We start from the raw sequence: 22,296 nt of genomic DNA on the forward strand, positions 1-22,296 counted from the left end.
TCTAAAGTATAGACTTAGCCAATTAAAGATGATGTTACAAAAAAATGTTATTTCATTTCTCATTGGCTAAGTCTAAACTTATGACAGTAACATCATCTTTAATTGGCTAAGTCTATACTTAAGACTTAAGATTGTTTCATTATTCCGGAGCCTGGTCTGGTGTTGTCATCAACTTGTTTTCTAATATATCATCTTCTCCAGTCTAGCTGATTCCTAGTCTAATGATTGTGTAGAATTTGTCTATAACATCTTTACTGCATCATTTGGCTGTACAACAATTGGTTGTCAGTTCATGAGCTTATAATTCGATTATAAAACATTTTAAAACAAACAAAAACAGTTTAAGGATTGCTTTAAACATTCAAACTCTAAAATGTTCTAAAAAATATGGTTTGTTAATTAAGAAGAAACGTTGAATCTGTAAACTTTACTTGCATATTTGTTGTAAATTAACGTCACAAGATTCATATATTTGGAAACTAAATGAATGTTTTAAATGTAATTGAAATTTATTTAAGAAATTGAATGGATTTTTTAAATTTAATTTATTTAGGAAAGTAAATTACGGCGGCACAGAAGTGACACGAAAATTTTTTTTTTAATGTAGAACAAAAAAAAAAGATTTTATGTAGGGTGAAAAATATTTTTTTCATTTACGTGCTCACGTAAAACTACGGTGGATGGGAGCGGACATGAAATAAAAAAAATTATTGCGTGTGAACGGAATAGTATTGCATGTGAACGCAATAATTATTGCGTGTGAACGTAATAGTATTGCGTGCGAACGTAATAGTATTTCGTTCGCACACAATAACTATTGTGTTCACACGCAATACTTTTGCGTTCGCACGCAATACTATTGCGTTCGTACGCAATAATTTTATTTATTTCATGTCCGCTCCCAGCCACCGTATAAAACTTATTACGTGAGCACGTAAAACGTTTACGTGCTCACGTAAAACAGTTTGTGTAAGACATGAAATTTTTTTTATGTATGGTGAAAAATATTTTTTTTATGTAGGACGAAAAATGTTTTTTTTTTATGTAAGTAAAAACATATTTTTTTATGTAAGGTGAAAAATATTTTTTTCTTTTACGTGCTCACGTAAAACAGTTTGTGTAAGACAAGAAATATGATTTTTATGGAGGTGTGTATACACCTTCCATTATAAAATCACTTTGGTTCTCATGATAACCGGAACACTATACCTTGGTAACCCTATCGTCAATCTCCGTAACTACGGGAGTTAACTTTTACACTGTGTATTGTAACGTTGTGTATTGCACAGAGGTCAAGAACTGTCAGTGATTGCCGGTTCTCACATGCTTCACATTTTCTACACATACTTTAATTGGTTTGATTTATTTAGTTTTGCGTCCTATCAACAGCAAGGGTCATCATGTTATATTATCCCCCAATGTTATATGTTATTATATTAATTATTTGACTACATTTGCTGTAGATCTAGATCTAAGTACTGACTTTTAACAGTGAGCCGGCCAGTGTCTAGTACAAGCGTTATACGTAGTGCTAGATCTAGTATTGTATTTGCTTATAAACTTCGAATCTGATTGTAAATAATAAACTTGATTGTTTGCAAAATCAATCAGATCATCTTCAAATGATCTTCAGCAGAACCCTAAATGTTTTTATATCGCCAGTATTAGTTCTACTTGACGCATACGCGGCGGCAGTTTTTCAGTTTTACAAAAAGCTAGAGGCTATGCTAGGCCTAGTGAAAGATTAAATTTTTGCGACCATGACTGAGTAAATGCTGCAATATTTTTTCCAAAATTAAATATCTACAGTAATGTTGTAACCGTTATTGTCAATGTTTACATTACGATAGCTTGCATTACGGTAGCTGTTCATTCAGATCAGCTGAAGTACGAGATGAAGTAAACAAAATCCTAACTTCCGCAGTATGTATCTTACGATAACAAAACCAAAACATATATCTGACTTAATGTGATACACGATAGTCATCTAGCTTATTGTAAATAGATATCATAGCTTCCATAGCTTCCATATGCCTACTATAACGAATTTTGAGGGGAAATGATCACGATCTTTTGACAGTGTACTGATCATGAGTCAAGCCAAGGATTTGTTACTACGTCCTTGGTCAAGTAGTTTTATACATCAAACTTTCCATTACAATGATTATAATACATAAATGGTCAACTTACGCTTCATCAGTGATTTATATTTATTGAGTGCTCTGTCTCCGTGAAACGCATTCAGTATTGTACTCTAAGTACAGATGGCCAATACAAAAAAAAGTTAAATACAGTACTATTAATCAATGTAAAACAGAAAAGATATCTGTATTAATATTTTGGGCATTAAAAATCAAATAAAATATGGAAAAAATGAAATGTAAAATAAAATGTAGGCTTATATGAAATAATATTATTTTTCCATTAATTCTTTTAAAAGGTAAATAACAGTTTCTTAAAATGAAATGAAACAAGTAGTTTATCTTATTAATTTATTCTATTTACATCTTAGGAATCATGATTCAATATTAAGATTGATATTTCAAGTCATTGTTTAATTTTTTTTTTTTTCCAAAATTACTTGAGAAGTGCATTTGAAAAAAATATTTTTCATTAAGACAAAGATATACCTTTCATATGGATAACTAATACAGTGATTATTATAAAATATCCAAGGAGTTTAACAAAAGAGGTTATTTCGTGGAGGATCGATGGCAGAAAATGTCAGTCTATGTCTGGTGAAAGTTAACTTAAGAAACCTGATATGCTGTTTGCCATAATTTGCATGCATTAACACTGTTCTATTCTTTATCTTGATTAAGGAAATACTATATAGTATTGAAATTGGGACCATTACATGTCTTTTTCATGATTTCGAATAACAGTATAACCTCCTTCAGTACTTACAGTACTTTGATTTTTAATCAAGACGACAAATATTTTTTATGTAAGGTGAAATTTTTTTTTTTCTTTTACGTGCTCACGTAATAAGTATTACGTGAGCATGTAGTAAGTTTTAAGTGAGCAGGTAAAAGAAAATAATATATTTCACCTTACTTTAAAAAGATAATTTTTGTCTTACATAAAAAAAAACATTTTTCGTTCTACATAAAAAAATATTTTTCACCATACATAAAAAATATTTCTTGTCTTACACAAACTGTTTTACGTGAGCACGTAAATGTTTTACGTGCTCACGTAATAAGTTTTACGTGAGCACGTAAATCAAAAAATATTTTTCATCCTACATAAAACCTTTTTTTTTTTGTCCTACATTAAAAAAAAAAATTTTCGTGTCACTTCTGTGCCGCCGTAGTAAATGGATGTTTTAAATTTAATTTATTGAGGAAAGTGAATGAATGATTTAAATGTAATTTATTAAGGAAAGTGAATGGATGTTTTAACTTCAATTTATTGAGGAAAGTGAATGAATGTTTTAAATTTAATTTATTGAGGAAAGTGAATGAATGTTTTAACTTCAATTTGTTGAGGAAAGTGAATGAATGTTTTAGATTTAATTTATTGAATGAATGTTTTAAATTTAATTTATTGAAGAAAGTGAATGAATGTTTTAAATTTAATTTATTGAGGAAAGTGAATGAATGTTTTAAATTTAATTTATTGAAGAAAGTGAATGAATGTTTTAAATTTAATTTATTGAGGAAAGTGAATGAATGTTTTAACTTCAATTTATTGAGGAAAGTGAATGAATGTTTTAGATTTAATTTATTGAGGAAAGTAAATGGATGTTTTAGATTTAATTTATTGAGGAGAGTAAATGGATGTTTTAGATTTATTGAGGAAAGGTGATTAGATACTGATGCAGGTCATTGTTTATGTCTTATCACTGCCAAATTTTGTTTTCTTCATTTCAGAATAATACAACAATTTTACCAGGTAGCACTGGCATATCTGAAAAGATCCATTTCCCGATTGTAAGGCGAGAATTCGAATAAAAGGATGGAGAACTCCGCAACTTTGAATTATCAAGGCTGAAAACTTGTCCACTTCTAAGATGAAGCTGAAATAATTGAGAGATTTTGATGTGGCCTAGCTAGCTTCCCTGAAAGTTGTTCCAAATGGAAGTGTGGTTAAAACCTTTGATGAGATGGTTAACGTTGTTGTCTATGAAATGCAGCAAATGAGATTAGAGAATACCATATCATTCATGTGTGAATATGGTAATTCATTGAAACTATTTGGGAATCTGGTAATTCTACCATGGTTTTTGCAGTGCCATAATATAGTTCATGGAATGATGAACAGACTGAAGTCAGGAATTACTTTATACAATCTTAAGAAGTTCTAGATTTTTATGAGTGCTCAAATATATTAATATATCATGTTCAGCTTAGATACATATTTTTTATTCCTAAGTTATTTCTCAACATGTGTTCTAGCTGCTTCCAATGTATATACATGTACCATAAAAAATTATTATCCCCCGCCCAACGAAGTTGGCGGGGGATATACAAATGGGTTCTGTCCGTCCGTCCGTCCCTCTGTCCGTCCATCCGTACGAATGGTTTCTGGAGCATAACTCTAAAACCAGTAGAGATATTTCCACGAAACTTCATACACACATTGGTCTTATGGTCCAGTAGTGCCTTTTGCTATTTTTAGGTTTTCATTTTTTGCATTTTTTCCGTAACCATGGAAACATTGCTGAAAATATCATATTTTTGTACCAGGTTCGTTTCCGGAGCATAACTCTAAAACCAGAAGAGATATTTCCACGAAACTTTATAGACACATTGGTCTTATGGTCTAGTAGTGCCTTTTGCTATTTTAAGGTTTTCACTTTTTGTACTTTTTTCTGTAACCATGGAAACATTGCTGAAAATGGCAGATTTTTTGTGTAAGAATCGTTTCCGGAGCACAACTCTAAAACCAGCAGAGATATTTCCATGAAACTTCATAGACACATTGTTCTTATGGTCTAGTAGTGCCTTTTGCTATTTTTAGGTTTTCATTTTTTGCACTTTTTCCGTAACCATGGAAACATTGCTAACTGGAAAACCGGTTGAGATATATGCACGGAACTCCATAGGCACATTAGTCTTATGGTCTAGTAGTGCCTTTTGCTATTTTAAGGTTTTCACTTTTTGTACTTTTTTCTGTAACCATGGAAACATTGCTGAAAATGGCAGATTTTTGTGTAAGAATCGTTTCCGGAGCACAACTCTAAAACCAGCAGAGATATTTCCATGAAACTTCATAGACACATTGTTCTTATGGTCTAGTAGTGCCTTTTGCTATTTTTAGGTTTTCAGTTTTTGCACTTTTTCCGTAACCATGGAAACATTGCTGAAAATATCATATTTTTGTACCAGGTTCGTTTCCGCAGCATAACTGGAAAACCGGTTGATATTCATGCACGGAACTCCATAGGCACATTAGTCTTATGGTCTAGTAGTGCCTTTTGCTATTTTAAGGTTTTCACTTTTTGTACTTTTTTCTGTAACCATGGAAACATTGCTGAAAATGGCAGATTTTTGTGTAAGAATCGTTTCCGGAGCACAACTCTAAAACCAGCAGAGATATTTCCATGAAACTTCAGAGACACATTGTTCTTATGGTCTATTAGTGCCTTTTGCTATTTTTAGGTTTTCATTTTTTTTGCACTTTTTCCGTAACCATGGAAACATTGCTGAAAATATCATATTTTTGTACCAGGTTCGTTTCCGCAGCATAACTGGAAAACCGGTTGAGATATATGCACGGAACTCCATAGGCACATTAGTCTTATGGTCTAGTAGTGCCTTTTGCTATTTTAAGGTTTTCACTTTTTGTACTTTTTTCTGTAACCATGGAAACATTGCTGAAAATGGCAGATTTTTGTGTAAGAATCGTTTCTGGAGCACAACTCTAAAACCAGCAGAGATATTTCCATGAAACTTCATAGACACATTGTTCTTATGGTCTAGTAGTGCCTTTTGCTATTTTTAGGTTTTCACTTTTTGTGCTTTTTTCTGTAACCATAGAAACATTGCTGAAAATATCATATTTTTGTAGCAGGTTCATTTCCGCAGCATAACTCTAAAACCAGAAGAGATATATGCACGGAACTCCATAGGCACATTAGTCTTATGGTCTAGTAGTGCCTTTTGCTATTTTAAGGTTTTCACTTTTTGTACTTTTTTCTGTAACCATGGAAACATTGCTGAAAATGGCAGATTTTTGTGTAAGAATCGTTTCCGGAGCACAACTCTAAAACCAGCAGAGATATTTCCATGAAACTTCATAGACACATTGTTCTTATGGTCTAGTAGTGCCTTTTGCTATTTTTAGGTTTTCATTTTTTGCACTTTTTCCGTAACCATGGAAACATTGCTGAAAATATCATATTTTTGTACCAGGTTCGTTTCCGCAGCATAACTGGAAAACCGGTTAAGATATATGCACGGAACTCCATAGGCACATTAGTCTTATGGTCTAGTAGTGCCTTTTGCTATTTTAAGGTTTTCACTTTTTGTACTTTTTTCTGTAACCATGGAAACATTGCTGAAAATGGCAGATTTTTGTGTAAGAATCGTTTCCGGAGCACAACTCTAAAACCAGCAGAGATATTTCCATGAAACTTCATAGACACATTGTTCTTATGGTCTAGTAGTGCCTTTTGCTATTTTTAGGTTTTCACATTTTGTGCTTTTATCTGTAACCATAGAAACATTGCTGAAAATATCATATTTTTGTAGCAGGTTCATTTCCGGAGCATAAATCGAAAACCAGCAGAGATATTTCCACGAAACTTCATAAACACATTCTTTTTAGGCCCTTTATGACACTGTCATTGTACTAGTTATAAACAGGTTAATAGTTTTTCACCTATATGCTTCACATTCATAAAACTATTCACCTTGCTGTATCTGCACTTACCAGAAAAGAAAGAAAAACATTTGGATTATATTCGTGGCAGTGTTATTTGGTGGATGAAAGAAAATACGAATTTAAAACTGCGGTCAAATTTGAATGATATATGTATCTTAAGACATTAGACAACACAGACCTTGAATTTAATACTGCGTGGAGTAAAATATTTAAAAAAAAACGGGAAAATTATCGCCAACAAATGTCAAGGCTGTATACCTGATTCAACAATTGCAGCCCCGCTCTACTTGAATTATATTCCATCTTTCTTTAGAACAACTTCCTTTTTCCTGTTTTTTTCCATACACAAAAGTCTCCACAATCAAACTTACTTCAGCTTTGATATCTCCATTGGCGGGGGATCTGAATGACTATGTCCTTGTTGTTTCTGAAGAAAGTTATTTGAAGTAGACTATTTGTCACCTCCTTGATGAACAAAAACTTTCTGTTGTTTAACTTATACCCAGAGGCCAGAGACTATATGACTTAAAGACATTTAAAAAAAATTCAATTAGGTAAAGAGATCCTGATTTTTCCCTACCATTTAATTATTGATTTATAGTTTTCTTGGGATTTGCTGTTAGATAAAAGAATTTTTCATGAAAATATTATGAGATCAAGAACTTTCTATAGAAAATACTATATGTACAGAGATTTATATGGGAAACACTATAGTGAATCAGGAATTATGTTGGGGGAACTTGGGGAAATGCTCCTGGAAAATAAAATTAGAAGCTGGTAGCTGGCAAAAAGAGCCATCTGTTTCTTTGCTTACAACCGGCTATTTTTGTCATAAATAAATATTGGCCACCACGGGGGCCTGGGGCTTCCAACCACCTATTAAAAATTTTCAACCATCTATTAAGAAACTTAGTGAGAACCCTGCCTGGAGAATAAAAGATTTTCTATGAGGAACACGAATAGATCTGAGGTAATGAATTTTTGAAGAGATTAGAGATAAATGTAAACCAATTTCCCTTCTGATATGGTGTAAGTGTCCTAGCTACATAGTGCAATGACTTATTAGAGGCAGCAGTGTAAGTTATCTCTCATAATGGAAGAAATTCAATTCAGATATAAGTGATGTTTCACATTATATATCCACAATTAATTTCTCGATTCTTAATTGACGCAATGATTTTTAAATATCTGATCGAAATTCAGTATTCATTATCCATTCCATAAACTCTAAATATAATTAATTATATAATATTCATATGGAATTTTCAGATTACTGATGATGATTTAATTGGAATGGTTTTCTGAATATAATATAATCTTTTTAGATAAAATATTTTATAGAATAGAACTTTTTTTTCTGCATTATATTGATAACCAGACTTGTACAAAATTTAAGTTTTGGTTGTATATTGAAAGTTACAATTGTCATTTAATTTTTACCTGCTTTGTTCAGATGGCTTCTTTGAAATACAAGGCTTTAAGGTTCAGCACAATTGTGCAGCACAGATAATATTGGGAATGAATGTTGAGTGAGGTTGTACTGTAAGCGGTAAAGCCAACTCTCTTTTGTGTCTACTAGAGATAAAGAGATAAACTTTCGCAAATTTACTTGAATCGAAAAATTTGCAAAAGTATGCGAAAGGAAGTAGGTTTGTAGTATGTACTTTTCGTATGTGTTTCTCTGACACTGGGTCATCAAAGTTGATGGACTTTGTGGACCGTTTCTATTTAATTATGACAAAAGCAATACACGTTGTTTATATACTGTATGTTTCTAGTTGAAGGGCTTTATATATATACCTTTGTGATAATGGAACAAAAGATGAAAATTACATCAAGTTTGTGTTTTGTGTGCAAGTGATATCTGTGAATGTTAAATTACAATTTGCTTTACTTCCATATGTTGTATGATTAAGTACTATTCAATGATTTTAAGATGGACTCTGCTTTCTATTTATCCACCTCATGCAGGTTTTTTGTATAAAGGAGCCATGTTCAAATATTTCAATCATAATCAATTCTTCTTGGGGTCTCACCCGTTCAGATTTAAGCCCAACTTAGATAAGTAAGGGGAGGCAACTACTGAGAAACACCCTACTGTTTGGCTATACATTTTTTATGCTATAATATTTGGAGTAAATGTTCGGTGATAAGTAAATACAGATCATGTATTCACTAGGTAGATTTGATGGCACAGTATGAAGGCTATATAACCAAACATCATAATTTGCCTCGGCCATGGTGGCCGAATGGTTAAGATATTTTGACAAATTATCAAAAGCCTTCAACTTCTGGGTTTGCGAGTTCGAATTCCATATGGGACGGTTGCCAGGTACTGGCCGCTGGTTGGTAGTTTTTCTCTGGGTCCTACAGCTTTCCTCCACCAACAAACCTGGCATGTCCTTAAATGACTGGCTATTAATAGGATGTTTAACTAATAAACCCAAAATAAACCAATTTTATGTCTCTGAGGACATTTATGGCACACATAACTTTCTGTTTCTAATGTAGTTGTTACATAAATATATGCTTTAAACCTGTATAAAGATAGTGGAATCCTAATGTATTGGGAATGAAAGTTGGTTGCTTGATGAGAATATTGTTTATATGGGATTGAACCCTGTTCCCCTAATTCCTAGCCATCTGAATATTTACCTTGAAAGTTTTGTATTTCTGTATCATTTTCCATAGCTGCGTTCTGCAGATGACATATCATTGTTTCTATATTATAGGATGTGGACACAGCCCAGAGCCCTGGGATTTTTTTATCTCTTAATTACATATAAAGGAGAAATCATTATTAACTGAATATATCTATGAGATAAAGTACATACGTTAAAATCTTCATCTGGTTTAAATCTTTATGTATTTGTTTTCAGGAAAGCAGAAAGAATTTTTTGTATGTGATAAGATAGCCTGCGATAACATACTGTATAACATGGAATACTCCTGGGTGGTTTCTTTCATGGTTTAGAGCTTCCGAATAAGTTAGTTTATATAAATATCCATGGTTAACAGATGGAAAAACAACAACAAAAATACATTAATCATGATTTGTTGGTTAATTCATTGATTTGGGGTTCTTAATCTTAAAGGGACAATTCACTCAGGCTAATTCTTTTACATAACCAAGAAGCAAAATATGGCATAAAGGTATATTGTTCTACATTTCTTGTGAAACATATAATATAAAATATTGACAAATTCCACGTTATTGTTTAATATTTTAATTAATATCGTTGAAATATCAAATCGTTGATCAATACGATTAAGCAGGTACAATATGGACGCTGTACCTTTACCCGAGCCAAAGTCACGCACGTTAAACAAATAAACTACATAACCACTGAGAAGGTGATAAAATGATTTTCAGGCAAGACAATTCACCTAATAAGGTAAACACACTACTGTCAGAGCGATTTGAGCAGTTCTAGACAAAAGTTACATTGCATACAAGAAGTTCGACCACAATGTGTAATGGCGGACAGCGAGCGAGTTTGAACATCTACACACATGTCACAACCATGGGCTTTTCAGGCATATCACAGTAAAACCGACTGATCTAATTTCCATTAGAACTGGGTTTTTTCCGATATATGTACACATTTTTATGTTCTCTTAGACTGAATAGTCCCTTTAAGTAACACCAAAATCAAAGGAAATGTTTACACAATGACAATTTCATGTTATACAGTATACCATTAATAAAAAAAACATTGTATGTAGGTGTATTCAAGACTGATCTTGGGTATGTTAGTACAATGTATAAGGTATATATCTTACTAATTCATATCTTCTTAAATTCAAATTTGTTACAATATGATTAATATATATTAGGAATATATACTTTATAAATATAATACTGGGCATAATGTTATGTTTACTTATTCTTATTTTTTTCTAACAAAATATTAATAATGTTTAATTTTACATTAAAAAGAAAAAATAGAATTGTTTTTGTTTCTCTTTATATTTTTCTGAGTGTATAATTTCCTTTAGATAACATTTTTGATGATGATCTCAGAATCCTCTATTTCCATGACAATATCACCTGTCATTGTGAATTAATGTTAATATTATTGGCTCCATACATGTAGTCTATTGGGCTGCCACTATATTGGAAGTGAAACAAAGGGGGATAACTATTATAGTGGATTAGAACGGCTGCATGGATTAGAAATTGTAATGGGGAGTTAATGCTGTAGCATTTTCCCATGCTTGTGCCTTCACAGGCAGTCGCTCAAACATGTTAGTGACCGGAAGTTAACTTGGCATACTGGAAAAAACTGCCAAACAACCCTCCACCAAGGCAGATAACCCTAGCATATTTTTTGTCCTTATTAAAAATGCTCCACCGCCGACAGAGCATAAATGATGTTCATCATTTGAATAATAAATGGTGTTTATATATAATCATGTATAAATATGTCTAATTAACACAAAAAATAGTATAAGATAGTTTATTTTGCCTTTAGTGCATGCGTAATCAGTACATCATTCCATATAGGATATAGTGTCACGGAATTTTTTCGGGAAGCAATTGATTATTTTTCATATTTTTAACTTAAAATAAAATGAGATTCTCAAACGTTTCAATGGTGGTAATGGTGTAAAGTAATTAACTTTTGCAACTGAAGAAAAATACTAAATCGTCTGCTCCTGTTTTTGTTCGTAAAAAAATACCATTTGTCGGCGGTGGAGCATCTTTAAAGATACTAAGGGAAATAACCATTACCTGACCTACCAGCAGATACATTGCATAACAGCTTCAATGAATTTGATAACCCTAAACTTCAGTAATCATGCAGTATCATTGTCATATAAAGTAAGTTTATAGAAGATGAGTAATTAAATAGTAGATTGTCAGTGTAATTGTGTATTACTTGTTAGCTGGGAATCTGTTTACACAGAGGTCGTTGATGGTGTCTTTTGAGATGGAATTTTAACATTATTGATGATTGAATGAAATTATACTGAACATTAATTGTGCTACATGTATGTAAAGTATCAAAATATGATATAGCTTCAAGTTAAAATCATAAGTGAGGAGTTAAATTACTCTCAATGAAAGTAAACACAAAAAGTAATTAAAGGAAAATATATTTTATTGATACAAAATGATGCTTATAATATTTAAAAACTAATCTGTATATTTCCTAAACAAATGATATTTCATCTTTGTGAGAAAGAAAAGCTTGGTAGACCTGGTTCTTAACCCACTTCAGTGTTCATACCATATACATTACCTCAATGGGTATTGGAGAATGATCTAAATTATAAGATTTTAGATAGTTATAAATATCTAATTAAAACATTTGTTTAACAAAAAAGAAAAATATTAATAATAAGTAGAAGGACGGTTACACTTTTGCATACATTTTTGTCATGCCATTATATCATGTATCTAATGTTGAACATTTGTATAAAAAAATGAAAACAATAGGAACAGTTCTTCAAAACAGCATTTAAAGTTTAAGGATGGAAGGGAGATTACACCTTTACATATCTAAACGTATACATTTTCGCCAGGCCCCATACACTTGAGGTACAGGACAAACTTTCATACTGAGGTAAGACATCAATATCTGAATGTATATCTGGATCAATATTCTTATTTCGGTATCATAGATTTAATCTTAATACAACAATAGAAATGAAAGAAACATGTCTTTTGAAAATTAAATGGAATATTTTTCCCACATAGTCTAAGCTAAGCACATTTAAAATGGAAATTTTTCATCTCGTACTTTATACACAAAAATAGAAATGAATGAAGCATGTCTTTTGAAAATTAAATGGAATTATTTCCCATATAGTCTTAGTTAGACAAATTTAAAATCCAAATTTTTAATCTTGTACTTTGTGAACTTCAAGCTTGAGAATATTCCACAATCCCCCTTTCTTCTTCAGCTTCTGAAGCAAAACAAAACATGAAGTAATTATAAATTTTTAGTAGCTGTAGGATGTCTTTGAATTATATTTCATGATTAAAAAGATGGTAAAATGGTAAAAGAGTTCATTGAATAGGTAACACTTATAAAACATGTTACAGGTGTGGATAAAATTCTGTAAAGGAATTCTGTCTTTTCATATTACAAAGTTACCTCCCTTTCCTGTAGGCATCCATTGTGATGTCATGATTTTGTGTGTAGAACCAATGTTGGTTTCTTTAAGATATATGACATTATGCTCATAAACATAAACATATGACATCCCAATTAGGTACCTCCCATAAGGGGAGATAACTGTGTAATACTGGTATGCGAATGCAGAATGAGTGTAGATACGAACCTCCAAGGACTTGACACGCTTGTTAAAGTTTTCTCTGATTTCTTTAGAGTCTGGATCTGTAGTTATGTCTTCTGGACAGAAGGAAATGTGTATTGACTTCAAGTGTTTACAAGAACCTGATGAAGATGAAAAATAGAATTTTACTAGATGCATGTGAAGCATTTTAGTAAGGAACATGTGCTTGCTTTTTGTTATATTAAAGCCGCAGTAACTAGGATGATCTTTGTATAGTTAATATAAATATATATTTGATCCAGGGGCCTAGACAGAATGCAGCTAAGGTATATTTTTGATCTATACCCTTAAAATCTAAAAGATGATGTACAAAAATGTACTACTATGGTTCTCAGAATACATCTATATGTACATGAAAATGTAAACTGTAAAGTATGACTTTGTCATTAACTGAGGAAATTTATCAGTAATTAGGGTGCTTTGTAGGATGTATCAGAAACTAGGGAGATATTGAGGCTTTATCAGTAACTAGGGTGATATGGAGGCTTTATCAGTAACCAGGGAGATATGGAGGCTTTATTAGTTACTAGGGTGATATGAAGGCTTTATCAGTAACTAGGGTGATATGAAGGCTTTATCAGTAACTATGATGATATGAAGGCTTTATCAGTAACTATGATGATATGGAGGCTTTATCTGTAACCAGGGAGATATTGAGGCTTTATCAGTAACCAGGGAGATATGGAGGCTTTATCTGTAACTATGATGATATGGAGGCTTTATCAGTAACTATGGTGATATGGAGGCTTTATCTGTAACCAGGGAGATATGGAGGCTTTATCAGTAACTAGGGTGATATGGAGGCTTTATCAGTAACTAGGGTGATATGGAGGCTTTATCAGTAACCAGGGTGATATGGAGGCTTTATCAGTAACTAGGGTGATATGGAGGCTTTATCAGTAACTAGGGTGATATGGAGGCTTTATCAGTAACTATGATGATATGGAGGCTTTATCTGTAACCAGGGAGATATGGAGGCTTTATCAGTAACTAGGGTGATATGGAGGCTTTATCAGTAACTATGATGATATGGAGGCTTTATCTGTAACTATGATGATATGGAGGCTTTATCAGTAACTATGATGATATGGAGGCTTTATCAGTAACTAGGGTGATATGGAGGCTTTATCTGTAACCAGGGAGATATTGAGGCTTTATCAGTAACCAGGGAGATATGGAGGCTTTATCAGTAACTAGGGTGATATGGAGGCTTTATCAGTAACTAGGGTGATATGGAGGCTTTATCAGTAACTAGGGTGATATGGAGGCTTTATCAGTAACTAGGGTGATATGGAGGCTTTATCAGTAACTAGGGTGATATGGAGGCTTTATCAGTAACTATGATGATATGGAGGCTTTATCAGTAATTATTATATGACTGCTGCTTTTGCTGTCTTTTGATTGGCCGATACGCTTCTCAGAAGTATTCATCAACTGCGATATCAACCCCGAAATCGGCGGCGAAAAGCGCGCGAGGTTACTGGACTCAGTCCAGATACCTCTCGCGAGTCCAGTAACCTGTGTCAAAAATAGATCGAGGAAAACTCCCTTGAGATGTGACGTCATAATCACTTTCGACGTCGAGTCGTACCCAAATATAGCGTAACGGGAGTTTCCCTCATTCAATGACGTCGGGACAGTCTATTGTGACGTCATTATTATGGCGGACGGCAGCAAGTTTACTGCGATCAACGGTTATCAACAGAAATGAACTGCAAACTTCAATTTATGGAAAACGTTCAAGAATGCCAGACGGGCTGCAGTTGATACAATATTCCGGTTCTACCAGTCAGTGAGTCTACACCGTTAGCAAGGAGCATTTGGATATTTACCATTATTACTACATGTAACTACTTTTGTAAACAGAGAGTTTGCATATACCATCCTGTTTTTGTAGTTAATTCTTTTTGAAGAGCCGGGTAAATATATGTAAGTTTCATATAATAAAACAGTTATCGACCTATTTTCAGGTGGATACGGTGAGTTATCAACCCTCGTAAATGATATAACCCTCGGCCTCTGGCCTCGGGATATATCACTTACTCGGGTTGATAACTCACCGTATCCACCTGGAAATAGGTCGATAATTGTATACTATGATGATATGGAGGCTTTATCTGTAACCAGGGAGATATTGAGGCTTTATCAGTAACCAGGGAGATATGGAGGCTTTATCAGTAACCAGGGTGATATGGAGGCTTTATCAGTAACTAGGGTGATATGGAGGCTTTATCAGTAACTAGGGTGATATGGAGGCTTTATCAGTAACTAGGGTGATATGGAGGCTTTATCAGTAACTAGGGTGATATGGAGGCTTTATCAGTAACTAGGGTGATATGGAGGCTTTATCAGTAACTAGGGTGATATGAAGGCTTTATCAGTAAATAGGGTGATATGGAGGCTTTATCAGTAACTAGGGTGATATGAAGGCTTTATCAGTAACTAGGGTTATATGGAGGCTTTATCAGTAAATGTGGTGATACGAATACGTTATTAGTAACTAGGTTGATATGAAGGCTTTATCAGTAACTTTGATGATATGAAGGCTTTATCAGTAGCTAGGGTTATATGGCGACTTGATCAGTTACTAGGGTGATTCAGAGGCTGTATCAGTAATTAGGTTGATAAAGAGGCTTTATCAGTAACTAGCGTGATATGAAGGCTTTATCAGTAAATGAGGTGATACAGAGGCTTTATCCGTAACTAGGGTGATATGAATGCTTTATCAGTAACTAGGTTGATAAAGAGGCTTTATCAGTAACTAGGGTGATATGAAGGCTTTATCAGTAAATGTGGTGATACGAATACGTTATTGGTAACTAGGGTGATATGAAGGATATCAGTAACTATGGTACTAACTGTAGAAGTGAAGTAAGGCTTTATCAGTAACTGGGGTATGAATGAAGTTCAGTGAGCGTAGATTCTTCAGTCCTTTCCGACACATCGCTATGGAAACATCTTCCTCGACATCCACACATCCGTGTAGAGACAAGTCGTAAAGACGCTGACACGACTTGGCTATAAATAACAAGGGCATTCCCCCATAAATATCAATAGATTTGGAGTTATCATCCTGTTTGACTTTCTGTAGATGTTTGAAATGAAATTTGTGAATTCAACGGAAAGGTTTTTTTTTCTGAAAAGTTAATGGTTATCTGTGCTTTAATATTTAAAGTAATAGTTTGAAATATCTTCATTATATACGTAGTGATAGGTTTGAAGTTTAGTATATTTATACCATAAACAATTTGTATACATAAATTCTTTAGTGCATTTATACCATATATACCATAATTCTTTAGTGTATTTATGCCATACATTCTTCATTTAAATGGAGCTTCATTGTATGGAATGAATATTTCAAAAACGGAGAAAATAGTATTCTTATACAGTTTAAATCATTAACACATACTACAAGGTGATTCGCGGTCTTATAAACCTAATACATGTAAGTTACAGTAGTTGTATATGTTCTTTACCACTATATATGGTACGGACCTATCAGAACGAATCCGTTGACATCCAAATGTTTCCCTCCAATACACAATCTGTTTAGCTCGGGCAAGAATTGAGCGATAATCTGCAGGCACTTATTGGTAAACTTTTCTGTATTTGTACTGAAGCAAGATGGAAAAATAAAAGAAAAATGAGCATAGTCTATGAAATTAAAGTCCTTGTTAGACCTAGTTCAAATTGCTACAATTATTGACCATACCAAAATCGGAATTCAAGGCTTGATTACATTTCCTATATTAAACAATTAATTTCATCTACATAATGTATGTATATGTTTTGACAAATATTTTCGTGTTCTTTTGGCCAGTCTAACGGCTTACTTACCATGGGTATAGCGGAGCTATATCTAGTGATCGTATGAGTCCACACCCGGCCCCTAGCGCCCATAAAACATCTGCGCCCAAAATATGTATGTTACTATGGTAACGGACGTCTTGTAGCATCCTGCTGTAGCAACTCGCTAGCCACATGCATCTGAAAAAAGATGTAAAGGTGGTACAGCAATTGTGTATTGTTAAATAGAATATAAGAAAGGGAGGAGGACAAACATAAACTGCATGTAAAGATGTAAATAAGAATCAATAGGCTGTTATCAATCGACTCTCACTATTGTTGATTAATTAATGATCAATTTGAATGCGTTTCATTATTTGCCGAATAGTGGTTTATTATGACAGTAAAATCCTATTGTTGTGTTATAGCTTCACAACATTAAAACCTATGTAAACTAATCTTTATACTTCAATCTAATCGGAATTTCGCGAAATTTCAAAAACAATATTGAGAGACTCATTTTTTCTATGAAGTTATATATAATTATGCTGTTGAATCAGCCAATCAGAAACGATGTTACTAACTATGACATCATTTTTACGTTACCAGATGGTAACATAAATTTATAAGCCAATGGAAATACTCGTTTGGAGCAAGATTGAATTTAAGTTATTTTCTTTGAAATTAGATAAAAAGAATATCTTACAAATATATTAAGTGACCATCAATCGTTTATATCCATAGACAAAATTTAAAACTTGACCAATTACAACTTTAATATGTAAATCTACAATTTATATGTTCATAATAATCACTATAGCTTTATACCATATCATAAAACAAAAACCCATGTAGAGGGCATATCTATTTGATTTCATAAAATATTTTGAAATGATAAAATGACAAAAAAAAAAAAAAAAAAATATTTGGGTTGATTGATGACTACGTACTTGTCTGTGAGGACGTGTTGACAGTTGATGATGGTGACAGATTTTAGGGTAGACTCTGATACCTGTAGCAGGCATTCTACTCCCGCTTCTAGAGATGCTCTGTAAAACACATTCACAAATGACGTAATAAAGCTTCATATATATCCTTTCAATACCTAAATTATTAGTTTTCTTTCTTTTTGTTTTTTATTTTACCGATAGTTGTTTAAAAGAAATTGGAAAATATCTAAAGTATAATTTATATAAACATTGACTTATTGGGACTAAAATGATTAGTTTTCAGTCAATTTGATGGGGAGAAACTTTAAGGAAAATGTCAGCAAATCTATACGAGTACACACTGTGTAAACATTTATCAAATGATATTTCCATTGTTAAAGATGCAGTTATGGGATAAACTGTGCATAAATTGGACTACTGTTCTTTATCTATCTTACCTTATAGCTACGGCGTAATCCTCGTCACTCTCCAGTTCTAACTGCTTTCTCGTGTACACATCTACAACATTATCAACATTTACATCAAGGTGTAGATAATTGAAGTAAACTAAAGTATCAAATAGCTAATAGCATTGTAACATCTCATTTACCAAAGTAGTAAATCAAGCCAGGGCGAATATATAGAGAGTGAACAGTGTTTTGATTGCGTTAAAGGTGGTATGAACGCAATGGGATACAGACATATTCAATGACGCGCTACATGTAGAATATGTCCATATCCCATTGCGTTCATACCACATTTAACGCAATCAAAACACTGTTCAATCTTTATATTTACATAAATAAGTCTACTTTTACGTCAAATTTAAAACGGTGATGGTTGCTAAGTTGGGTAACTACGGTAGTCTGGATGACCGAAGATATAGTCCCGATTGTTGAATGTTATAGCTGCAGTTTGATTTGAAATATAACAATGACACCTTTAATTATTTTTAGATAACCTGGTACATTTTTTTCCAATTTGATAATGTATCAATAATGTCCATTTTGAATAAAAATTGAGATAACTGAGGCGGAGCGACTACCGGTATCGTTGTCAGGGTAGTGATGCGGTCCGAAGTGGAGCGAGCCGCCATATTTGATTTTCAACCGAGGAAAGTAACTGTGAAATAGTCTGTTGATCAAATGGTATGACTGTTGAGCTGCTGAATGTTTCTAATGTATGTATCGGTCTACGTACGCGATATAGACTAAATTCTTCATAGTCACGACTTTTATTTTATTGTACGGATGATAGACAAGTGTTTCCATGGTGTGTGACTGACTTAATTATGGAATTCCTTGAACATTCCTGAGGAAAGCCCCCGGTTGTAGACCCGACCAGCGATTCTTTTTGTTGTTTATTACCGTTACAATGCTTGAATACATATTCTGTTTTGATGTCAAATATATTTTAATTGGATCTAATAACAACTCTTTGTTATTATTTTGAATCCGATAACGATGAAACTTTGTTAACATTTCATACAGTAGGCCAACCGAGTAGGCTAATGACGAGCATGTTATTGTCTGTGCCGCCTAAGGATCAGTCTTGAGACAAATAGAAGACCGAAATCGTTTTTTAGTTTATTATTAATTCAAAGCAAATCTGTCATCTGTGAAAAGGTAAAATGTAAATTAAGTAATTATAGTTTATTTAGATTATCATATGACGCAAAATCTTACCGAAGCGTGAACTAGAAATAGTCCGATCCTACTTTGGGTTTGTATTCATACGTCGTTGCGTTTACGCTAATTTGAACGCAACTCCCCTCCCGTTGACTATATAGAGGCATATGTAAATATAATGATGTAATAAGGTCCCCTTTCATCCTCAGGTATTTTATTGATCGTTTTCTTTATAGGAGTTCTCTACTTCTTGGTATCAGTTATCTCCTCAGTAGTAATATATTGTAGCCGTCCGACGTACAGTATATGCACCTTTTATAGGTACATTAATGTACAATACCGTGGACACAAACACACTCTAAGCCCTTGTTGATATATATATATATGTATAGACACCATTCGGATCACCTCGTCATTTTCGTCAGAACTAGACGTTAACGTAAGCCAGGTGTTCCGATTGAGAGAGAGACACTTAAAACTGAAAACTAACCAACACAAAATGGCGTCTATCCAAATTGCTCAAAATGTCGTAAGGGAAAAGGGACAAAGGACATGTGCCCATCACAGGGGACAGTTACTGAATTTGTATTGTGAAACGTGTGATGACGTGATGTGTATCAAGTGTATAACCAGCATTCACAAAAGCCATACCGTATGTGAATTAAATGAAGTAATCCCGGCAAAGAAGACGGAACTTCAGAATTATCTCGACAAAAACAACAGAGCTCAAATCAAACAAGATGCTGATTTTACCGAGATCGAAATGAAGAAGAACGTAAGCAATTTTGACATTATCTGCCGTGACGTACAGACTCAGTGCATTAAACTGAAGCAGGCAGTTGATACAAAAACAGAACAGGTATTGACGGCTTGTAAGGAAATGAAGGAAGGGAACATCAAGGCTCTGACGATTTATAGGCAGGAAATCCAGAGTAGATTAGATTACTTCGATGACGATTTCCAGGCCGAATGTGCAGCAGCCCTCAGGAATGGATCTGATCTCCAAGTTCACGACACCCTGGAAGAAGTTCGAGCGAAAGCGAAAGTACCCCTGATACCAGTTCTAGGTACAGCAAGCTTCAGCCCTAACACAAACCCACATAGCTTCATGGACCGGTATTTCGGTACGTTAACAACGTCTACACACCGACCACCGCAACTCTACAAGTTTCTACCAGAAGCTATAGAGCAGTCACTTTTTGTGGGAAATAACCACGGCACTGTCTCGGCGATAGCAGCAACTTCTGCAAGTGAGGTATGGGTATGCTATAATGGAAGCATTATACTTTTGAATGTAAATGGTGTCATACAACAAACAATTCCTTGGGAATTATATATATCAGATGCGTGTATTTCGCCAACAACACAAAATTTATGGGTTTGTACTACCGAAAAAGGAGTGTATGAGTTAGACGTGAGTATGGAAAGTCCAAAATCGCTGCTCAAAACGATACCATCGATAAGTAACGTATACAAAGCCTGCAGCATCTGTGTTACCATGGACGATCAGGTGTTAGTAGGTGATAAGGACAAAATCACCAAATACACCAAAAGTGGTAGTGCCTTGATCAGCACACAACCCACACAGAGTGGACGTTCCTTGGTGCCTAATCCAAAGAAAATAACAGAGTGTTCTGTTACACGAAATGTTGCCGCTATCAGTTACATCTGGGGTGACATACACCCGCAGCATTACCACCTGGACAAGTACCAGGGTTGCTCCTCTGTAGTAGTAATGAACTCCAACCTAGAACAAATATTCCGGAACAATGGGGCTATTCCTGAAGGTCAAAGACGGGAACTCAACATTAATTCAGCAGAAAAAATGACCGACATACAGTTTGATACTTCAGGGAACTTAATCATTGCACGCAAGACACATTTCCTTATACTAAGTGGGAGAGGAGAATTTCTTACAACTATCAAAACACCAGAACATTGCACTGGTGTTATTGCATTTTCACTAGATAATAACGGATTTCTTTGGGCGGCGGTGGATTGGACTACAGTCAAACGACTGCAGTATTGCAGAAAAATTTGAGTTATAGTTATGTGACAATTTGAAATGTATGATATAAAAACTTAAATACATGTACTTTCCCAAACAGATTTAGCGTAACACAGGACGACTATTTCCATGTGTAATAAATAGTTGTTGATAATGTCATTACGTAAATGCCACTACTTTACCTTCCAAGTATAGACTCTCTAGCTGGGTACACCAGAGGGCCAAGGTCTCCAGCGTCTGCGAAAAGACAGAACAAGGTATTACTATTTTATAAAGAGCTTTTTGTGTCTTTATTCGCTTTTAATTCACACACATATATAATAAAACTCATACACATACATGTAGCTATGAGACTTTGCCGATGCATTCTACTATAAATAATATATCAAATAATACATCATAACATATGTACCTCCCCTTCTCTCTCACTCTCTTCCTTCTCGCTCGCTCTCTCTTTCTCTCTCTCTCTCTCTGTCTCTCTCTCTCTCTCTCTCTCTCTTCCTAACAAAAGTATCATTTTCAAAAATATATTTGATTGATAGTGTATAAGGGCATGTATGTGAAGGTGTGCGAGTGTGTACATGGAGAGGTTTGTGAAGCTTGTGTAGGTGTGATCTGTAAACCTTGCTACTATTGTGAAGTGCGAGTGGTAAAGATACTTATGCACATATAAGGGTGTGGGCAATATATATAGTACGTGAATCAATGTGCCCCACCCACCTAATACCTATCTTTCATTCCCTCCTTTTCTTTTTGATCTACAGATCTACAGGTATGTATGAGTAGTGCGAGTGTCGGTGCAAGT

General features: G+C 33.9%; 2 protein-coding genes across 2 annotated transcripts in view; one reads left to right on the top strand and one right to left on the bottom strand.

Moving 5' to 3' along the window:
• Window positions 1-5,000, top strand: part of LOC138334428 (ADAM 17-like protease) — a 62,361-nt gene extending 57,361 nt beyond the window's left edge. The window contains exon 20 of the mRNA XM_069283093.1: window positions 3,876-5,000. Within this exon, the coding sequence (XP_069139194.1) occupies window positions 3,876-3,956 (81 nt within the window). The 3' untranslated portion in view covers window positions 3,957-5,000. The remainder of the gene's footprint in view (window positions 1-3,875) is intronic.
• Window positions 5,001-11,916: 6,916 nt separating this feature from the next.
• Window positions 11,917-22,296, bottom strand: part of LOC138334429 (serine-rich adhesin for platelets-like) — a 34,011-nt gene continuing 23,631 nt past the window's right edge. Inside the window, exons 13-20 of the mRNA XM_069283094.1 lie at window positions 21,674-21,728; window positions 18,314-18,374; window positions 17,877-17,975; window positions 16,978-17,127; window positions 16,636-16,754; window positions 15,997-16,155; window positions 13,123-13,238; window positions 11,917-12,744 (exon numbers count right to left, since the gene is read on the bottom strand). Of these exons, the coding sequence (XP_069139195.1) occupies window positions 12,679-12,744; window positions 13,123-13,238; window positions 15,997-16,155; window positions 16,636-16,754; window positions 16,978-17,127; window positions 17,877-17,975; window positions 18,314-18,374; window positions 21,674-21,728 (825 nt within the window). The 3' untranslated portion in view covers window positions 11,917-12,678. The remainder of the gene's footprint in view (window positions 12,745-13,122; window positions 13,239-15,996; window positions 16,156-16,635; window positions 16,755-16,977; window positions 17,128-17,876; window positions 17,976-18,313; window positions 18,375-21,673; window positions 21,729-22,296) is intronic.

Source organism: Argopecten irradians, chromosome 11 (assembly GCF_041381155.1).
Source record: "Argopecten irradians isolate NY chromosome 11, Ai_NY, whole genome shotgun sequence".
Classification (NCBI taxonomy): domain Eukaryota; kingdom Metazoa; phylum Mollusca; class Bivalvia; order Pectinida; family Pectinidae; genus Argopecten; species Argopecten irradians.